The sequence below is a fragment of the Lagenorhynchus albirostris genome, chromosome 19 (assembly GCF_949774975.1).
Source record: "Lagenorhynchus albirostris chromosome 19, mLagAlb1.1, whole genome shotgun sequence".
NCBI classification, from domain to species: Eukaryota; Metazoa; Chordata; class Mammalia; order Artiodactyla; family Delphinidae; genus Lagenorhynchus; species Lagenorhynchus albirostris.
Window position 1 is genome coordinate 48,314,450 of NC_083113.1, and position 19,699 is coordinate 48,334,148.

General features: G+C 49.7%; 1 protein-coding gene across 2 annotated transcripts in view; it reads right to left on the reverse strand.

Moving 5' to 3' along the window:
• Nucleotides 1–9,309: 9,309 nt before the first annotated feature.
• The window catches only part of CFDP1 (craniofacial development protein 1), a 139,521-nt gene continuing 129,131 nt past the window's right edge, over nucleotides 9,310–19,699 (reverse strand). For both annotated transcript variants that reach the window (XM_060130505.1, XM_060130502.1), the window contains one exon: nucleotides 9,310–13,259. In XM_060130505.1, the coding sequence (XP_059986488.1) occupies nucleotides 13,169–13,259 (91 nt within the window). In that variant the 3' untranslated portion in view covers nucleotides 9,310–13,168. The remainder of the gene's footprint in view (nucleotides 13,260–19,699) is intronic.

Sequence of the window (19,699 nt, forward strand, 5' to 3'; positions counted from 1 at the left end):
GTATCCTAGAAAAATACACTCACACGTAGCCAAAGATACACGTGCAAGGGTGTGACTTGCAGCTTTCCTTATGATCAGGAAAACATGGGAACAACTTACGAGTTCAGTAATAGGCACTAGTGAAACAATGCACGCAACATTCCCAGGACGGAATTCAATCTTGGGCTCCACCACAAATGATACGGAATGACATGAAAACACGTTTACAATATACTGTAAAGCAAGGAAAAATAGGCTTCCAAATAATAGGTACAGATGGATCCCATTTTCATAAAAATTCACATATTTATATTTATGTCATATGTTTGCACTGGGAAAAGTGTGGAAGGATAGATACCAAATATCAGCTGTGGTTATCTTGGGGAAGGGGTAGGATTTTTTTCACCATTGTGTCATATTTAGGGAAGGCCTATTCAGTGCTTGGTACTCTACGGATTAATAAGTAGAGCTTTTTCTGTCTTTACAGATTAAAATTTCACAGGAGACTAGTTTGTTTGCTGTTTGGAGAAAAAGAGGGGGTTTTGGTTAACTAAAATTATTTCCTCTATTTTCTAATGTTTCTTGAGTGAACATTCATTATTTGTGCAACCCTTTTTTTTATAGTAAACACTTTTTTAAATTGTGGTAAAACATACATAACATTAAATTTACTGTTTTAACTATTTTTTTTGTTTGTTTGTTTTAACTATTTTTAAGTGTACAATTCAGTGGCAAGAAGTACATTCGCAGTGACCTGTAACCATTACCACTACCCATTTCCAGAACTTTCTCATCTCAACAGCTCTGCACCCATTAAACAATAACTCCCCTGCCCTCCTCCCAGCCACAGCAACCACCATGCTTTCTGTCTCTATGAATTTGCCTATTCTAGTCCCTCACATAAGTGCAATCATACAATATTGATCCTTCTGGGTCTGGCTTATTGCACTTAGCAAAACGTTTTCAAGTGTTAAGTTTGGTTTTTTTTTAAATATAAAAACACCTTCTTTTTTTTTTTTTTTTTTTTTGCGGTACGCGGGCCTCTCACTGTTGTGGCCTCTCCCGTTGCGGAGCACAGGCTCTGGACGCGCAGGCTCAGCGGCCATGGCTCACGGGCCCAGCCGCTCCGCGGCATGTGGGATCTTCCCGGACCAGGGCACGAACTCATGTCCCCTGCATCGGCAGGCGGACCCTCAACCACTGCGCCACCAGGGAGGGGAAAATGCAATCGCCGAGTTCTAGGAAATACAAAGCCACCCTGAACAGGTTCCCATGCAGTCCCGTCGCCTCTGAGCAGGCAGGAGACAGAGGGGAAGGGACTCACAGGTCCCCAGCAGCAGACAGCTGAGCTGGGAGACCCGCAGCCCCACCCCAGCCCCAGGGCCCTGGCTGCTGGCCTCCTGGTCTCCTAGGATGTTTGTAAACACCCAGGGACCAGAGCCCCTTCCAGGAACAGGCCTGTGTTCTCAGTGCCCGTGACAAGTGGAATTTCACTCTCCACTGGAAACAATCCCCAGGGCACTGTGTTTCTGGACCCAGGGATGAAGCCGCCCGGCTGAATAGTATACATTCTCTAAATTATTAAACAGATGCTGCCACACTGGGGTCACCAGTGCGAGTCCCCAGAGCAGCAGCTCGGTTCTCAGCGCGGCAGGCACACCAGGCCCCCACGCCCATCACTGCTGTGCTGTCCGGAGGCCAAGGGTCTGCACCAGGGGCACTGAGAAAGTCTCCCTGCTCCCAGGGAGCGAGGCTGACTCTCATGGAAACGGAAGGAACTCACTGTAGGGAGGGAGGTCTGTACTTTGGCCAGAACTGGACTCCCTGTCACCTCTGACGTCCAGTGGCAGGGCGGGGCGGCCAGGTCTGGGTACCAGGCTGGCTGTGTGAACTTCAGCACAGCATCTATACTCTCTAAGCATGTTTTCATCCCAGTTTGTCAAATGGGGATTAATAAAGCGGAGCCCCGTCCCTATTTTATTCTTGTGACCAGCCCCTCTCCCCCGCCAGAGTCATGCAGTGCCGTGGCCTTGATTCAAAAGTCCTGGAAGGACTGGGATGTCAGGCTGGGCTAGAAGGGCTGGTGTGACTCCCAGTTACAGCAGTTATACGCTGTTGCTGTCAGAATCGCTGACTCGAGTCTCTCCACCCTCCACCTACCAGCTTGCCTTGCTGGGCCCCAGCTTTCTACTTCTCAGGCTCCCCTGAGGCAGGAGCCGCTGCTCCTCCCTGGAGGCCCAAACCTTTCCCTGTTCAGGAAGGCGCCCCAGGGGAGAGGAAGAGGCTTCACGAAGGCACCACAGAGTTGCAGCTAGGACCTCAGTCTTCTGAGACAGCCCATGACAGAATGTACTGTAAAGAGGGGTGAGGGTGGGAAAGCTCCCTCTGTGAACAGACGCAGGCTCACTTCTTTATTCTCTGGCCTCTGGGCCTATTGGTTTAGGGTGGTTGTTGAATACACTAAATGCCATGACTCAGCTTGGAAAGAGGCCAGGGCAGCTGCCCCAGAGGCTTTGAACGTCGTGGGGTGTTTTTCTTGCGGCCAGCGTCTCAGGCTCTCCAGAAGGATGTAACTTTTGGCCTTAAGTGGTTTCCTCGTAGATAATCCCTTCACCCATCTCCACGGTAGGAGTCTTCACCAACCCTGAGGCCTATGGTGACCTAAGCCCAGCTCATCCCAGGAGGTCCGGGGTCTTGCTGTAACTGACAGCAGGGACCAGTTCTCATCTGCAAGCACAGAAGCCAGGCCAGCTCTGGCTCTCACACGGTTCCATCCTTAATGGCTCCCCTTTGTCTAAGGATGCACTGAATGGAGCAGATGCCACCAAGTCCAGTCTGGCTGTGCTGCTTCATAACTGTCAACCCCCATCTTATAGAGAGCAAAAGTGAGGCCGCAAGCAGCCGCCCAAATTGCAAACGAGAGAGGGGTGCCAGAATTGACACTTGAGGTCTGAACCACAAGTCTGGAATCCCGTGAGCAGGTCTGACTGCCCAAGTCAGGGCTGACGTGGGAGACGTGGAGGACACACAAAGGGGCAACTGACATGAGAAAGGGGATGGGCAAGCCATGGAAAGGCTTACAAGAGGAGCCCTTGTTAGGAAAGATAAAGACCGACCGAGAGGGGATGAGATGGGAGGCTAGGTGGTTGTGAATGATAATTTAAGACGAATGTAGACCAAACCTCAGAACGAAAATGTTACCAAACCTCAGAACGACTTGGGAAGCATGAGAGAAGTGAAGTGAAGCCCCACCTCTAACTGAACAAAACTCACTTACCCTGAGCAGGGAGAGGATAAATGGATTCAGAAAACATTTAGAGGGACTCACAGATTAATGTGATGTTAATCACATAGGTTAAATACCATAGGTTAAAAAAATACAAAACAGATTAATCCAGGTTTAGATGAATCAAGGGGCATTGGGGCATATTCCTGCTGCATTAGGGTTCTCCAGAGAAGAAGAACCAGTCGGACATAGACAGGCTGAGGGTTCTGCTGTCTGCAGGCTGGAGACCCTGGGGAGCTGACAGTGTAAGTCCCAGTCCAAGCCTGCAGGCATGAGTGCAGATGGACAGGAGGAAATGGGTGTCTGAGCTTAAGGAGAGAGCAGATTCGCCCTTCCTCCAACTTTTATTCTATTCAGGCCCTCAGTGGGTTGGATGATGCCTATCGACATTGGTGACTATGATCTTCTTCTCAGTCTACCCATTCGAATGCTGTTTCTAGAAAACCCCTTACAGATATGTTTTACCAGCTACCTGGGCATCCCTTAGCCCAGTCAAGTTTGCACGAAAAATTAACCATCACACCTGCCCCGTCCAAATGCTTCTTCCAGAGACAGAGCCCTGGGCTGGTACTGCAGAAGATGCTAGTAGGTCTCAGGGATGACCTAGTCCAGTCTTCTCCATGGGTGGCGTTCTCCTCCTACTTCCGGACATGTCTCTCCCAAAGCACTGGGCTCTGTGTTCAGAGACAGGCAGACAGGGCTTCCTTGCTGAATCTTGTCTTCTCAGAGGGTTTACATAGGAAGAGAGGGGCACAACCGCCCTGCTGGACGGAGGAAGACCCTTTTGGGAGGTAACTGGGCATTATATTTCAAGGCCTTGAAAATGTCACCTTCCCTGACATGACAATTCCACTTGTAGCAGTGATCTGGAAATGATCAGGGATGCAGGTCCAGATCTCAGGACTAGGCAGTTCACCACAGCATCATGTATAATGACAAAAAGTGGGTAACCTTAGTGGCCAATGGTTGAGGACTGATGAAACAAATTGTGGTACAAGCATGTAATGGTACATTATGCAGCTGTTAAAAATCGTTTTCTCAAAGAATGTTTGAATGGGGATGTGCTCATAGTACATACCATAGGTTAAAAAAAGAATACAAAACTACATACACCAGCGCGGTCCAACAGAATTCTGTGCTGATGGAAACGTTCAATACCTGCACTTTCCAGTAGTGTAGTCCCTGGTCACGTGACTGCTGAGCAGTTGAAATCTTTGGCTAGTGTGACCAAAGAACTGAATTATGAATTCTAATGAATTTAAAATTTAAATCAAAATATCCACATGTGGTCACTAGCTTCTGTATTGAGCTTCACGGGTAGAGTATAATTCCAGTAGTGTTAAGAAAAGCTATGTAGGGCTTCCCTGGTGGCACAGTGGTTGAGAGTCCGCCTGCCAATGCAGGGGACACGGGTTCGTGCCCCAGTCCAGGAAGATCCCACATGCCGCGGAGCGGCTGGGCTGGTGAGCCATGGCCGCTGAGCCTGCGCGTCCGGAGCCTGTGCTCCACAACGCGAGAGGCCACAACAGTGAGAGGCCCGCGTACCACAAAAAAAAAAAAAAAGAAAGAAAGAAAGAAAGAAAAACTATGTAAAAACATAGGGAAATAGACTGAAAGTATCCCAAAATGAACACAGCAGTTTTCTCTGTTAGTAAGACTATGGGAGATTTAAGTTTTAATTTTTCTGCTTCCACATTTTCCAACAATGAATGGTTGCCTTCGATAATCAGAAGAAAAAAGAGGTACATCAGGAGGGGGAAGAGAGAGGTCAAGCCCCGTGCAGACAAAGCTCCCACTGGCAGGAAGGCCTCGGGCTGGCCGAGTTGGCCTGGGAGCTGGGGCCATCTGCCTCGTGCAGGGCTGATTTGACAGAAGTGGTGTGCCTCTGGTGACTTGGGTCTTCTCCAAGCTGCCGGGCAACCTCGCTGACACACTAGACGCTCGGCTTAGCCGGGGTGAGCATGTGTGCGCGCGCACATGGGTCCTGCCATCTGTTGCCAACCTGGCAGCTGAGTGTTGCCTCTTCAGACGTGTTTGCTGGGACGTGGGTGGATTTTGTTGTGTGAATTTCTCGCTTGTTTCCCAGGCCTTACTTCAGCTGCTTCTCCAAGTTACTGATGACTTTAAGGGGCTTCCCTGCAAAGGCCTCTGAAGGTAGGAGAAAGTTCCTGCAGGTGGGTCTCAGCAGATGTCAGGGAGGAAACCTGGGCTTACTCATTATGGTTTGCTGGTGCGTCAGGAATTCAGGAGTCTGAATTATTTGAAGTGGTAAGAATAAAGGAAATGGAATTTTCCTAATACGTAGCTGGAGGCTTTTACATTTTTTCTAGGTAGGGAGGCCATAAGCAGCGGTTCTCAAACTTCAGAGTGCATACAATCATGGGGTTGCCTGTTCAAAATGCAGATTCCGGGCTTCCCTGGTGGCGCAGTGGTTGGGAGTCCGCCTGCCGATGCAGGGGACACGGGTTCGTGCCCCAGTCCGGGAAGATCCCGCATGCCGCGGAGCGGCTGGGCCCGTGAGCCGTGGCCACTCGGCCTGCGCGTCCGGAGCCTGTGTTCCGTGGCGGGAGAGGCCACAACAGTGAAAGGCCCGTGTACCGCAAAAAAACCCAGAAAAAAACAAAACAAAACGCAGATTCCTAGTGTTAAATGCCCACAGTTATTAACCCCCCTCCTTTTACAGATGCAGAAATGGGGGCAGAGGAGGCCAAGCCACATGCCTGAGGGCACCAGCTGGTCAGCAGAGCTGGGATTAGGGTGTCCTGATTCTCCAGCAAGGGTGTCTTGACTATATCGCACTGCGTCTCAGTCACCTGTGGCAGATGCTTGGCGTTAACGTTAGAGTTAGACAAATGTGGGGTCCAACGAGATGTCCAACAACTCAGTTCAGTTCATTCACTATCTACCCAGAGTTAGCGCAGACCCCATAGTACGGGCTCAGCCACACAAGACCGCCCCGCTTCAGACGCCAGCTGAGAACGGGCTGCCGAGGCTGCTGCCCATGCTGCCGCCCAGCTCACGACCACCCATCACGTGTGATAATTTGCTAGAACTCATCTACTAAGGAAGATGCTCTCCTTACGAAAAATGTTATAAAGGCTACAAACAGTCAAATGAAAATGGTCCAGAGGGGTCCTGAGCAGGAGCCTCTGTGCCCAGCAAGTGGATGTGGTCAGCAACTTAGAAGCTCCCCAAACTCTGCTTATGGGGTTTTTATTTAGGTTCCATTATGTTGGCATGATTGATTAAATCATTAGCCATTGGTGATTCTTTTTTTAAATTATTTATTTTTGGCTGCGTTGGGTCTTTGTTGCTGTGCACGGGCTTTCTCTAATTGCGGTAAGCAGGGGCTCCTCTTCGTTGCTGCTGTGCACGGGCTTTCTCTAATTGCGGTAAGCAGGGGCTCCTCTTCGTTGCGGTGAGCGGGCTTCTCATTGCGGTGGCTTCTCTTGTTGCAGAGCACGGGCTCTAGATGCGCGGGCTTCAGTAGTTGTGGCACGTGGGCTCTAGAGTGCAGGCTCAGTAGTTGTGGCGCACAGGCTTAGTTGCTCCGTGGCATGTGGGATCTTCCCGGACCAGGGCTCGAACCCGTGTCCCCTGCATCGGCAGGTGGATTCCTACCACTGCGCTACCAGGGAAGTCCTTAGCCATTGGTGATTGATTGATCTCTGGCCTCCCTCTCCAGAGGGAGGGATGGGTGGTGGGTGGTGGTGGAGGGTGGGGCTGGAAGTTCTAAGGGGTCAAAGGTGTGGTTTTCCTGGTGACCAGATCCCGTCCTGAAGCTGTTGAGTTGGAAGCTATTCCATAACATCTTATGGAAATACCCGAATGAACTTTTTGGCCAGCCCAACACTTGGGCTCGGGCTCCCCCAGGAGTCCTCTCATTAGCACACAAAGAGAGTAAATTCCAAGGGTTTTGTGCCAGGAACTGCACAAAAAACAAAATATGTATTTATTGTACCACGTGGGGTATTTGCAATATTTTAAAAAATACAGTTGTACTGCAAAGACAGAATAGGCCTCTACAATGATGCTTATTCACATCATTTCTACCCCCAGTTGTCTATAGTGGTCTCAAGGGCACACACAGGTCACACCAGACACTGTTGGTGCAGGAGGGCTGGGTGTGTGTGTGTGACTCGGGGATGGGCAGGCTCCCCTCCCTGTGTCTCAGGATAACAACCTCAAATTCAAAGGCCCTGTAATGGAGCTCAGTGGCAGGGCTGTAACAGAACTGTGAGGTCCAGCTAGAGACAACAGCAAAGATGAGGCAATCTGATGAGGTGTCTGGGACAGAGAGGGTCCACCCTGCCACAGATGCAACCTCAGGCACCCAAAGAGCTTCCAGACTTAAAAAATGTCTCCCAGGGACTTCCCTGGTGGCGCAGCGGTTAAGAATCCGCCTGCAAGTGCAGGGTACACGGATTCGAGCCCTGGTCCGGGAAGATCCCACATGCCGTAGAGCAACCAAGCCCGTGAGCCACAACTACTGAACCTGCATTCTAGTGCCTGCACGCCACAACTACTGAGCCCGCGTGCCACAACCAGTGAAGCCTGTGCGCCTAGAGCCCGTGCTCTGCAACAAAAGAAGCCACTGCAGTGAGAAGCCCACGGACCGCAAGCAGAGGAAGCCCAAGCGCAGCAACGAAGACCCACCACAGCCAAAAATAAATAAGCAAATAAATAAATTTATTTTTAAAAAGAAGTCTCTTATTTGTCAGTCAGGGTGCCTCAAACTCGGGCAGGCTTCGGTTATTAATGTAGAGGTGTTAACTGGAAGAAGTAAGGCATTACATCATTACCAGAGATTAGTGGGGTTAGTCAGAGGATAGTTCCCTCCCTCCCTGCAGAGGCCCAGCAACACTCCTCCACACCCTGAGGAGATGGCCACACCTCCACAGCGACCTCATGTCACAGCTGTGGTCCAGGGCCCCGGGGGTGAGCTCAAGATGCTGGGCAGAGTTTGAAAACAGGCAGCTCCATAACTTCCACTAGAAAACTCAGACATTGACTGTAATTCATTTTGGTGTCTTTAAATTTCAAGCTCATTTATCCAGGTCAGGAACCATTTGTTTGCATCTAACAAGTCAAGGCCTACGGTAGCATCTTTCTAACATATGGCCTGTTTGTGTGCACCTGTGCAGCCTTGTGGGTGAGGGGAAGGCTGATCGGCAGGGATCACACCATCAGCTGTGCTGGGACAGGGCACGTGGCCTGGTACAGACCCTTCAGCTCCCCCAGCCACCCAACCTGCTTTTCAGAGAAAGGGGAGCTGGGGCTGGAGGGGTTGGGCATGTAGTAGTTCACCTATGTGAATCACTCATCTCCTGAAGAATGTCTCAAAAGCAGCTTGGAGGGATCATTCTGGAATGCCTGCTGGCCCAGAAGACGAGGCAGAAAAAGCTCCTCGACACCCAGCAAGCTCATCACCATGGCAACCCTCCATCCCTGAACTGCCCCATCCCTTGGCTATCTCTCCCTAAGGAGACTGACTGAGGTGATGCAAATTTAAAAGCGGGTTTGTCTTTCTTTCAAAAAAATTTATCTTGGGACTTCCCTGGTGGCTCAGTGGTTACGAATTTGCCTGACAATGCAGGGGATACGGGTTCGAGCCCTGGCCCGGGAGGATCCCATATGCTGCGGAGCAGCTAAGCCCCTGCGCCACAACTGCTGAGCAACCCCCGCTCGCCGTAACTAGAGAAAGCCTGCACACAGCAACGAAGACCCAATGCAGCCAAAAAAAAAAAAAAAAAAAAAAAAATTTATCTTGAAATATTACAGATAAATAGAGTAGAAAGGTATAATGAATAACGTAAGAAATATCTGTCCCCAACTCCCAACTGAAGATATAAACCCACATCATTAAACGAAGCTCCTCTGTTATCTTTCTTTTATTGTATAAGCTTCCCAATCCCATGAGAGGTAACCACTATGCTGAATTTAGTGTTTATCACCCATTTGTTTACATATGTTTATATTGAATGAATATATGAATATATATAATTATATAGTATATATATTATTCTGAGTCAAAGGACAATATCTTTCTCATGTTTTAAAAATTTTATTGAGGTGAAATTCACATAACATAAAATTAACCATTTTAAAGTGTACAATTCAGTGGCATTTACTGCATTCACAATGTTGGGCAACCATCACCTCTACGTTCGCATGCTTTTGAACTTGTATAACTGGGACTGTACGTTAGGTGTCTTGCATCAATGCTGCTTAAGAGGTTCATCTGTGTTGAGGCATGTAGCCCTGGCCCAGTCGTTTCACTGCTGTACTGTACTCCACTGTGTGGCTATTTCACAATTGGCCCCTTCTCCTGATGGGCACTGGGTGGTTTCCAGGTTTTTACTATCACCAATGAGCCTGCCTCCTTGTGCACATGCTGGTGCTTCTCTAGGATGTCAAGCCAAGAGCAGAGCTGCTGTGTCACAGGCCGAGTGCAGCTCCAGATTCATGAGACATCGCCAAAGTGTTCTTCAAGGCGGTGCTAATTTATACTCACAGAAGCCTGGCTGTCTTGGGGAGCTGGGAGCCTTTAGTGTGCAATTTAATTAGAGTAACTTAACACTTGGATAATGTATTTCATTTAACAAAATACTGTGAGGTAGGCAGAGCAGGATTATTAAGCATTCTCAGAAACCTTTTGAAGACAAGGAATCTGAGACACAGAGGGAGGGACTCAACCCGGATGGCAGGGCTACAATCTAAGGTTAGAGGCAGGACGCCAAACCCACTGTAAGATGTTGCCAGTGTTCTCCTCATGTTACATTTCTCCCTTCCCTCCCTGACACAGCCACCTTGTCCCTTACCTGAGCGGAGATCTGTCTACACCATCAGCTTTCTGAGGGTACAACAATGAAAGCTCACCGGCAGACCATGGAGAGGGGCTCTGGAAAGGAGAGTCTCTGGGGACTGGGCAAGTCCAGGCCGCAGGGAACCAGGGTGGAATCTTCCAGACTTCCACAGCCCACTCTCCCTCTGTGGTCAACTTCGTGTGCACAAAGATTGCATCTGGTGGTCCTGTTGGATCTAAGTTGCCTTAAGAGGGCATGAAAAAAAAGCTGCAGAAAAAAAGGAAAGACTTCGCAGGAAGGCCTGAAGCAGGAACCCTGGGTACACCTGTGTGCCCAAGGAAGGAGGTGCAGTGGGATGGCATTTAAGATACCCCGACTCTCCGAGGTACTGTCACCTGGGCACCAGCCCCTCCTCCCCTCACTCGCTGAAACCAGGCAGCATCCCAAAGAGGAGAGGGCAACACTGCCTACACCGTGTAGCACAGAAACTTGGTTCTGGGGCAGGGCTTATGCCTCCCCACCGGCTTGTCTGCCCAAGGCCCGAGTGTGTCTAGGTGAGGCAGCACACTCTTCCCCACAGAGAGGTTCAGACGCCGCCCCACGGCACAAAGGACTGGAAGCTGAAGCCAGTGTGCCCAAGCCTCTGGTGTACTTCTGACACAAGCTTGTGGCACCGGCGTGCGCCAGCTGCCATTCTCCTCAACTGGAAGCATCGCTTCATCTTCGGCTGCTCTGTCCCCTCGCACTCAAATCTTTCCTCTCCAACGTGAATCCTCCAACTAGGAGCTGGGATCCAGAAGGCGAAGAGAGGCTGTTTCATCTCGCCGGCAGGGCCCCCCGCCTTCTGTCCTCTAGGCATAAGACACAGGTGTGACCGCTGGCAGTTTCGCAGTCTGACCTCAGGCAAGTTTCCTCTTCTGGTCAGATAACTTGTGAGGAAGCACCAGGCACATGGAACCACTGCATCATTTATTGATGAAGCTAAGAGCTTCTGAATCCTTCCCCAGGAGTCCGCCATCTTACACCAATTCCTATCTGTTTACTGGTTTTTTGGTAATTAAAAAAAAAAAAGAGTCATGGACTCTTACCCAACATGCCTGAGTAATTCCAGTTCTGGCTAAAGACTGATACCAAATACCAGAAGAAGACGCACTCCAGAGAGCCACGCCGCACACACCTCCTCTGTCCTGCTGAGGCCAAGAGGCAGCACAGCACCTGGAGAGCCCTGTCACCTGGCCTTCCTGGTCCCTGCCTGGCTATCAGCAGCACCATCACGCCACTCTTCTCTAGGGAGGTTTTCTGCACCCTCCTGCAGCAGCAGCTACCAGCTGGCCTGCTGGACCTGTCAGTTCTCATGAAATCGGGCCCTGGGCTCCTAGTCCTGTTCCCCTCCTCAGCCCCAGTGGCGCACGCCTCACTCAAGACTTAGCTCTTAATGCGGCCTTTCTCCCCTAGGGACCTCATGCAGCGCTCCTAATTAGAGGACTGTGTTCCTTGGGAAATAGGTGAACAGAACACATAGAGAAGGCTGTTTTTATTCTTTGACCTTATGCTGTTATAGGGCAGTTTTTTTCAGTAATGGGAAGGTAACAGATGCTCTGGAAATGTGATGCGTTTATCTGGGACAAGAAGACAAAGACTGATGGCAGGAGCAAGGCCAGGAAACTCATCTCTCAGGGATTCTCTGGACTCCACAGACCAGCAGGAAGTATCCTTGGCTGCCCTCCTCAGTCATCCATGCCACGGACAAGGGAGGCGCACGGTGCCCGGCAAAGGGCTACCGAGCTGCCTCCCGGCGCTGACTCAGGCCCCCACTTCCTGCAAACATTTTCCTTGGCAATTCCCGACTCCTAGATAAAGAGATGTCACTTCCTTTGGGAGTCAGGCAGATTAGTTTTCACTAAATGTGGATGTGAAGAGCTAGATAAAATATTATCCACCTGTTCTTAAAAACTGTGGGCTATGGTTCAAAGAAGACTCTGACAGAAAAGATGATTCTCAACTGAAGATGCACACACCTTAATCAGCCCGACCTGGCCTCAGTGAGTAATGAGGGTCATAACCTCACGGCCATGCAGGGCTGACAATCAGGTCTTGGTTGCATGAGGTTCTGCCCACATATTAGAGGACTGGAGGGGGAGACCTGTGCATGTTCCCTGCACATGTCACTGGCTCATCTCGACCCTGTGAGGTTCTGGTATTACTCAGGCCACTTACAGACCAGAAAATGAAGGTTCAGAAAGCTGAACTGTGCTCAAGGTCACAGAGCTGGTAGATGTCCAGGCAGGATTCTGAATTCCAGTCTTTGGAACCCTACCTCCCCCAAACCTGTCCGTGTTACTCAGGACATCCCCACCACCAGCCCACAGGGGCAGGATGTCCTGTTTACTGCTTTATTAATATGAAGTTTGGAATTTAAATTTTCCTAAAGAGTTAAAAAAAAAAAGTCCTTTGGAGTCTTCTTTGACAAACCAAAAATTAAAGCATTACTGAGGTGAGAGCACACGTGAAGTTGACTTTGAGAACATGAAAATGGCTGAAGGAAAAGAAAAGTCCCTAATGCAGTAATAGTGTATCCTTATTTTCAGCCTCACATTATACCAGCAAATAGGAATCCCATTCAGGAGAGAGAAAGAGATCAGGAGAGAAGCAGGAGTGGAACTGAGAACAGAGCTGCCCGGGGACTTGGTGTTCCACCAACACTGGCGAGCCTCTTCACAGGGAGCCCTACAGCCTCTGGGGGTTCACGTGTGTGCAGGCTGGTCACTCTCTCCACCATGGTGGCCAGGACAGGCCTGGGAGGTGCTGGCTTGGCCTGGTGGACTTTGTAGCAGAACAAAGGAAAGGTGAGTGCTGTCATCTTCACCAGCCTCTCACAGGACCAACCTGTACTTTTTTATTTTTATTTTTTAAAAGACAAACTATTAAAAGTAAAATGAATGAAATCACATGAGATCAAGATACAAAGACAGAAATTCAATGTAGAAAAAAAGACCTTGCTGGGAAACAGTCAATGGGAAACACGGGAAACATTTCAAAGACGCACAAAAAGCTCACGTTGTAAACAGGATTAAGCTGCTGTAGGTTCCTCATCACATCAGGGTTTCATTTTGCTCAGCCTGAGATCTCGCTCGATTTCAAACTGCCTGTGATCCACTCGGTCTAGAAAAGCTTTCCGTTCAATGTACCTGGAAGAAAATGAAGGTATCTGTCAGCAGATGCAGTAAAAGAAAATGCCTCCCCTGCACTGTCCTGTCCTGTCCCCCGCATCCCTCACCCCGGTGTAAAGGGGTCTACTTGGCCTGTGGGATTATTGGGTTACAGCAAACATAAACGGATGACCACAGGTGGTGCCCAGAGTGGACAACACGACTATTTCAGGAACATCCAGACCACTCCCATTTAGTCTAAACAAGCACGTTTCTGGTTCAGATGTGAGTGAAAATAGAATGAAAAAGAGAAACCAACAACTTATCAAGGGGAAGTACATTAGAGGCTGAAGGCAAGAAAATGTTGCAATTTTGTAACCAGGTTTTAAGGAAAGAACAGGGGCTCCCTCAAGCCCAGGTTCAGAGCCTGGCTTGGTTAGACATTAGCAGACCATGCTGGTCAAGGAGCGTTGCTTTTCTCAGCAGCAAAATAGTGACACCACATTTCCTGGCCTTGGTGGTGCGCTGAGTTGGTGGGGAGAGAAAGCTATGTACCCTGCACACACGCATCAAAATGTGGGAAAAGGTGCCTCTACAAATGGAAGAAACCCAGTAAGAACTACCTCCTGGGGCTGCAGGGAAGGTGAAGTGGGCTGAGGTGCGCAGAGCGCTCACCGTCGAAGGTATTTACCTGCAGCTCCTTCCTTCCCCTCACCCTTCCCACCTCTCCTTGTGTCCTCCACCCAGATGCAGCCAGGGTGCTTCTGCGAGGACGACAGAAGAGGCCTTTCCTTAAATTCCTCCAAGGGAACGAGGTCAAGCACCTCTGCCACCCACGGCTCACACACAGGGTCCCCTAAAAGCTGGTGGTTTGCCCCTCATCTTGGCCAGGCTCAGCAGACAAGGCTTCCGTCGGCCTCCCAGGCAGGGTGAGAAGGAAGCACAGGGCTGAAGCAGCAGGCACTGCGAGGAGAAGGCTGGCCGCTGAATGAGACACAGCTGCATTTTCGTGCACCTTCTGGCCTGAACTGTGCTGCTGCTTGCCTTGGGGGAGGGGATCTCTGCTGCTAATTAATCTGTTGAGAGAGCAAAACTGCCACTGAAAACGGGAGGCAGAATTGAATCTCTGCACTAATCTTTCCTTTGTTGCACTGTGGAAAATGTGCATCTGTCATTACAAGGTCATTACGTTTAGGGTGAGAACGTTAGCAGGTTCAGGACCCTGTGTTCCTTTGCTGAGTTCAGAGCCTCGCTTGCCTGCCCACAGCACCCTGTGAGGAGCAACCCAGTCCAGCCCATCCGCTCTCCAGCCAGGCCTGCGGCCACTAACCCTATACCTCACTACGGACAGGGTGGCAGCTCTCAGCTTGAATCCCGACCCTGCGGCTTGCTAGCTGTGTCTCTGGGTAAGCCACGTAACCTTGCTAATTCTGTTTCCTAATTTGCCTGCCCCCCAAAAAAAGGTAATCATCCTTAATCATTCCTACTCTGAAGGGCTGTTGTGGGGATTAAATGCAATAGTGTACATATTATGCCTAGCACAGAGCAGGTGCTCAATAAAATGGCAGAGTTGTCACCATCATTTCGGGAAGCCAGCTTCTGTCAGGGCTCTGAGGACAATCAATCCAAGGGGAACAGTCAGCTCTCTTAACGCACGTTATCAGCAACTACTAGCTACCACCTGGTCTGGGATCAGGAACTCAGCTGCTGTGTCAAAATTGCCAAGGAGGGGCCAGAATGGCTGGAAACACAAGGGCAGGGCCTGCTTGTAGGCTTGACATAAGCCCTCAAGGTCAGGTCATCAAATTTCGCAAATGAAATACAGGATGCCTGGTTAAATTTCAATTTCAGATTCCCCGGCAGATGGGGAAGCCACAGACACTGTGGACCCCTTTTGATAAAGTGTGAAAGCAGGAGAGACTGTGGCCGGTAAGTAGACACATGACAGAACAAATTCATCTTCTGTCTACCACCAAGGGACCCATGATTCCCCAGTGGGGACTGTTAACCGAGATCACTGACGGGCTTTGTCACACTACAACCGTCACCCCTCCCCACCCCAGCCCACAGGCCCTGGTGAAGACCACAACAGAGATCAGTGTTCTGACAGCCTGCGCTTTAACTGCCTCTCTGGAAGTTCCCAAAGAACAAATGCGGGAGCCATGGTTCAAAACAACTTTAGGGCATGTTTCAAGAGAGCCATTACCCAGGGATACCTGAGAGAGCGGGCCTGGGGGCGGAAAGAAGAGGAAGTATGTGGCTTGGAGCATTTGTGGTCTGTCTTTTTGACTTTCCTTTAAAGAAGAGGAAGTGATACTTAAATTAAGATGCTCACTGAGCATGAATAATGCCTTCCAGGTTCCCAGGAGCGGTGCTGGTGCCAGGTCCAGCTGATTTTGAGACTATCAAGAGCGAAGCCACGCTGGGTGCTAAACAAGCAGGTGCAGGCAGAGTTCAGGTTTAGGGAACGCCTCAGGCAGCAAAGAGGGGCACATATGCAGAATGCAATTCTCAAGGGCAACCCAGACAAAGGCCATCAAGGCAGGTTTGGCGACTTCATTCCCCCGTTCACAGCATCTGCAGCTGCTAACAGGATCCTTGTGATGGCTTTGGTTTGCGGCCAAGAGCTGACCAGGAACAACACTTCTACTCGACATCCTCCTCCCACCCTCAAGACAGAAAAGGTGCCAAGGATGAGGGTGGCTCTGACATTTACTATGTGTGTGACTGTGGGCAAGATACTTTATTTTTCTTCTCTGTAAAACAGGAATAAAAATTACAACACCCCTCTGACAGTACAATGAAACTGTGAGAAGTACTTTGTAAACAATAAAACCAAAAATGCCTATGAGTGTTGTGTGGTTCTTGCTTCCCATTTCTGACCTGACTGTATCACTATAAAGCCTCAGAAACTGGGACAGCTGGAACAGGGACCAAGAGACCAAATGCCCCAGAAAGAGGAAGGGCTTGTGGGGAAGGCTGCCTCCTCCAAGGTGGCCCGAGTGGACGACCTATTTAAACTGAGCCTCAGAAAGTTTTCAGGCACCTTAAGCGGGTTACAGTCCCAGAAGAGAACCACCAGCTGACAAGTGCAAGGCTTCTTTTCTGGTCTGTGCCCAGCACTCCTGGGGACCCAGACTGATTCAGCCCAGTCTACTGGGAAGGGCAGAGGGGATCATCCCTTCCCACCACTACTGCCTTATGTGGCCCATTTAAGAGGCTGCAGCTCTTCACTGTCATTAATAAAATATGCTAATAGCACCAAAACCTAAGGGATTTTCTAAGCTTTCCCTTTCAGAACCAGGTTAGACACAATAGGCTCGGTCATCTTTTTGATCCTGCAACCCAAATTACTTTTCTGCCACCAATTTTCTTGAGATCTAGGCCAATGTGGAGGGAAGGAAAAATAGAAGAAGAGGACGAGAAGGGTAGAAAATGCTTCCAGAGAACGTTAGTACCTACTTCTGGGAAACCAGGCGGCAAGTGAAAGGACGCCCATCCATCCCCACAAGAAGGCAGAGTTCTGTGGGGCAGCTGATCCCCCAAAGCTCCACCAAACAGTCACAACCGCCCACGAGAGGCGTCCTGCCCACTGGTCAGGAAAAGAAAGAGCACAGGGAGGTGCAGGGAAATCCGAAGCAGGCACATAACAGAGGACGTTTCAGGGCTGCGTTATCACTATGCCCCCAGCAGAGCCAGCAGGTGTTCTGTGCAGCATAAACCTGAGAAGGAAAGTGGACCAACACCAGAAAGCCACAGGCAGCGCAGGCCGTCTGAGGCTGGAATAAAGCTCTGTGATGGAAGTACTAGGAGGTGCACTTCTTTGCCCTGAGAAGTGCAAGTGAAAGAAGCAATCTGCTCAACATCACACAGCCCTGTGCAAGAGGATGACTCGCAAACACCTCGAGGGCCCAAGTGAAAGGGTGGTGATTTTAATTTTCTTGTCCACTGCTTTCCTCCCATCTCACCTCAAGATTGTGCTCGTTCTGAAAGAGTGACTCTTGAGGGTCACGGAGATAGATTCTTTGGAGAAAGAAAATTATTTTCTCTCTCCTTCACGCCTCTCCAAATCACAAGCACACCTGGTCTCCAATCATCGAGCTCCATGACCTTCAATTTGATTGCCAGCAGCAGCCGAGACCAAGCCCGTATTCCTCTCATTTTCTCTGCATTGATCCCTCCCCCCAAACCTGCTGGCCTCTACCTCAGCAGTGTTGGAGAGACGCACTGCTGATGGCGAACACTGCCAGGGAACCTAGTGCGATCAGTTATAGGAATAGAGGGAAGCAATGTTAAAGGCCTTGAGTGCTGACTGGTGACACTGATCCTGAAATGCTGGACTGTGCCCTGGAGTCCATGGCTCAGAGGAAAGGCAGTGATTCTTTGCTGTGCAGCTGACCTCTTTGGAACAGGCATTTTAACCAACTTTGCTGTCTGAAAATGATGCCTAGGTGGAGATGTCATTCTGACTTGTCATGCCCTTCCTTTCTGGGTGGTTAATGTCCATCTTACTAGGTTCCAAAACAAAGCCATGGCTGCCTGACAGCTAGTGGGATGTGCATTTAGACAGTGCAATGGCTCAGCGCCTGCTCTGGGACAGATGCTCTTCTAGCACCCCGCTGGTGGCAGGGTGGTGAACCAGACCCTGCCCTTCGGGGCTTACCGTACATGAAACAAAACACGACAACATGTATCAACTGACAATAAATGTGATGAAGAAGGTCAAAGAGGGTGATTTGATGGAGGGTTCCTAAGGTGGGGCTACTCAGAGAGTGAGAGTGGCATCTGAGTGACACAACAAGAGCCCACCGTGGAGGAGGACCCGGAGGAGCAGTGCAGGGGCTGGGCCGCCTGGAGCAGGGGAGAGGGTCAGAGGTGGGCAGGGGACGGCTCGGGGGGGCTGCAAACGCCAGGGTAAGGAGGTGAACACTCGTTTAAGTGCTACTTAAAATCCGCAGGGAAGAGAGGAAAAATGGTTTGTACTTTCAAAAAATCATTTTGGCTGTGATGTAGAGAAGAATGGAGGGAAAGTACAGATACAGAAGCAGGGAGCAGAGCTTGTACCGGACTGCAGGCAGCTGGGATGGACCAAAATACTTCATGACAGAACTGTCTATTGGACTTTCAGGATTGAGTGGAAAGAGGATGCTCCGAGGGCTTTCTTTCATCAGTTGGGTGGATGGTGATGGTGCCGTTTTCTGAGAAGTCTGAGGAAGGAGTCTGTTTATGGAAAGAAAGCAAGCAGAGGTATCTCAAGCTATCTGAAAGTAGAGCGTCCCTATAACACCTCTCTTAGCTGAAATGGCGTGAAGTGAAGAAGCAATTGCCTTTTGGTGAAAACGAAAATCCTCTTCAGATTTCTTTCAGTTAGGGAGAAAATGTAGAGGTCTTTCGCAAAAGCAAAGTGGTATAAGCAAGCTTTTGAACAGTGGGGGATGTCTGTATTTGGTTTTGGATGTTAAGTTTGATGTAATGTCTTGGACATGCAAATGGAGATGTCAACTAAACAGCTGCTACGGGAGTCTGCAGCTCAGTGGGATGGTCAGGCAGGAGAGAGCTTTTTTGCGAGTTGTCAGCAGAAAATAGTACTTAAGCCATGGAATTAGCTTTCCTGGGGGAGAGAATATGAGGACCGACGGCTGCCCATCACTCAGCCCTGGGACTTCCCTACTTTAAAAGCCCAGAGAAGGAAGAGAGGCCAGCCTGGGAGACAGAGAGGAGATGCCCCCAAGCTGTACTGGCCACAGTTGTGGGAAGTGTTCCTGAAGGCTTGGCAGGAATACACCAGGAAGGGATTTAGAGGAATAGAGCACCTAGCCTTCCAGTAAGGCCCTAAGCTTGGCGTGGTCAGTAATGGCAGACAGAAGAAAGAAGAGGGGGCGGAGACTTGGGGTGGGGGGGAATCCTACCTATAAACATGCCAGACATTTCCCCTACTTATTTAATTCCCATTATAAACCTGGGAGTACACTGAAGAGTTTCTACTTCACAGATGAAGAAACTGGGGCTAGAGCACATGGCAGGCTGGTAGAAGAGCCAGGATTTGAATTCAACTGCACTTCAGTTTACTGTAAAATATAACAAACACGCACACACACAGAGTATAAAATGGGCAAGGCAGATGAATCATTATATAGCAAGCCAAGAAGCAGAAGATGAGCGCCCTAGAGAAGTCCAAGCTGTACTGGGAGAGCTTGCTTTATAATGATTCGCAATTAGGCACAACTAGATTGTAATGTCAGAGGAACAGAAACTTGAAAGGGAAGTGGAAATGTGGGCAGGCTCACACCTGGCTGGGCTTGGGTGTTGGGTGTGGGTGTTGGGTGAAAGTTATGAACGTGCCTCCTGAAGGCTGGCAGCATTCGGCTCCTTGACCTGGTGACGGCCCGAGAACTCGACATAAAGAGACATACACTGTGTGCGTTCTTTTGTGGCTTGCTTCTTCACAAATTGACCTAATGGACGCATTGTTTTTGCCC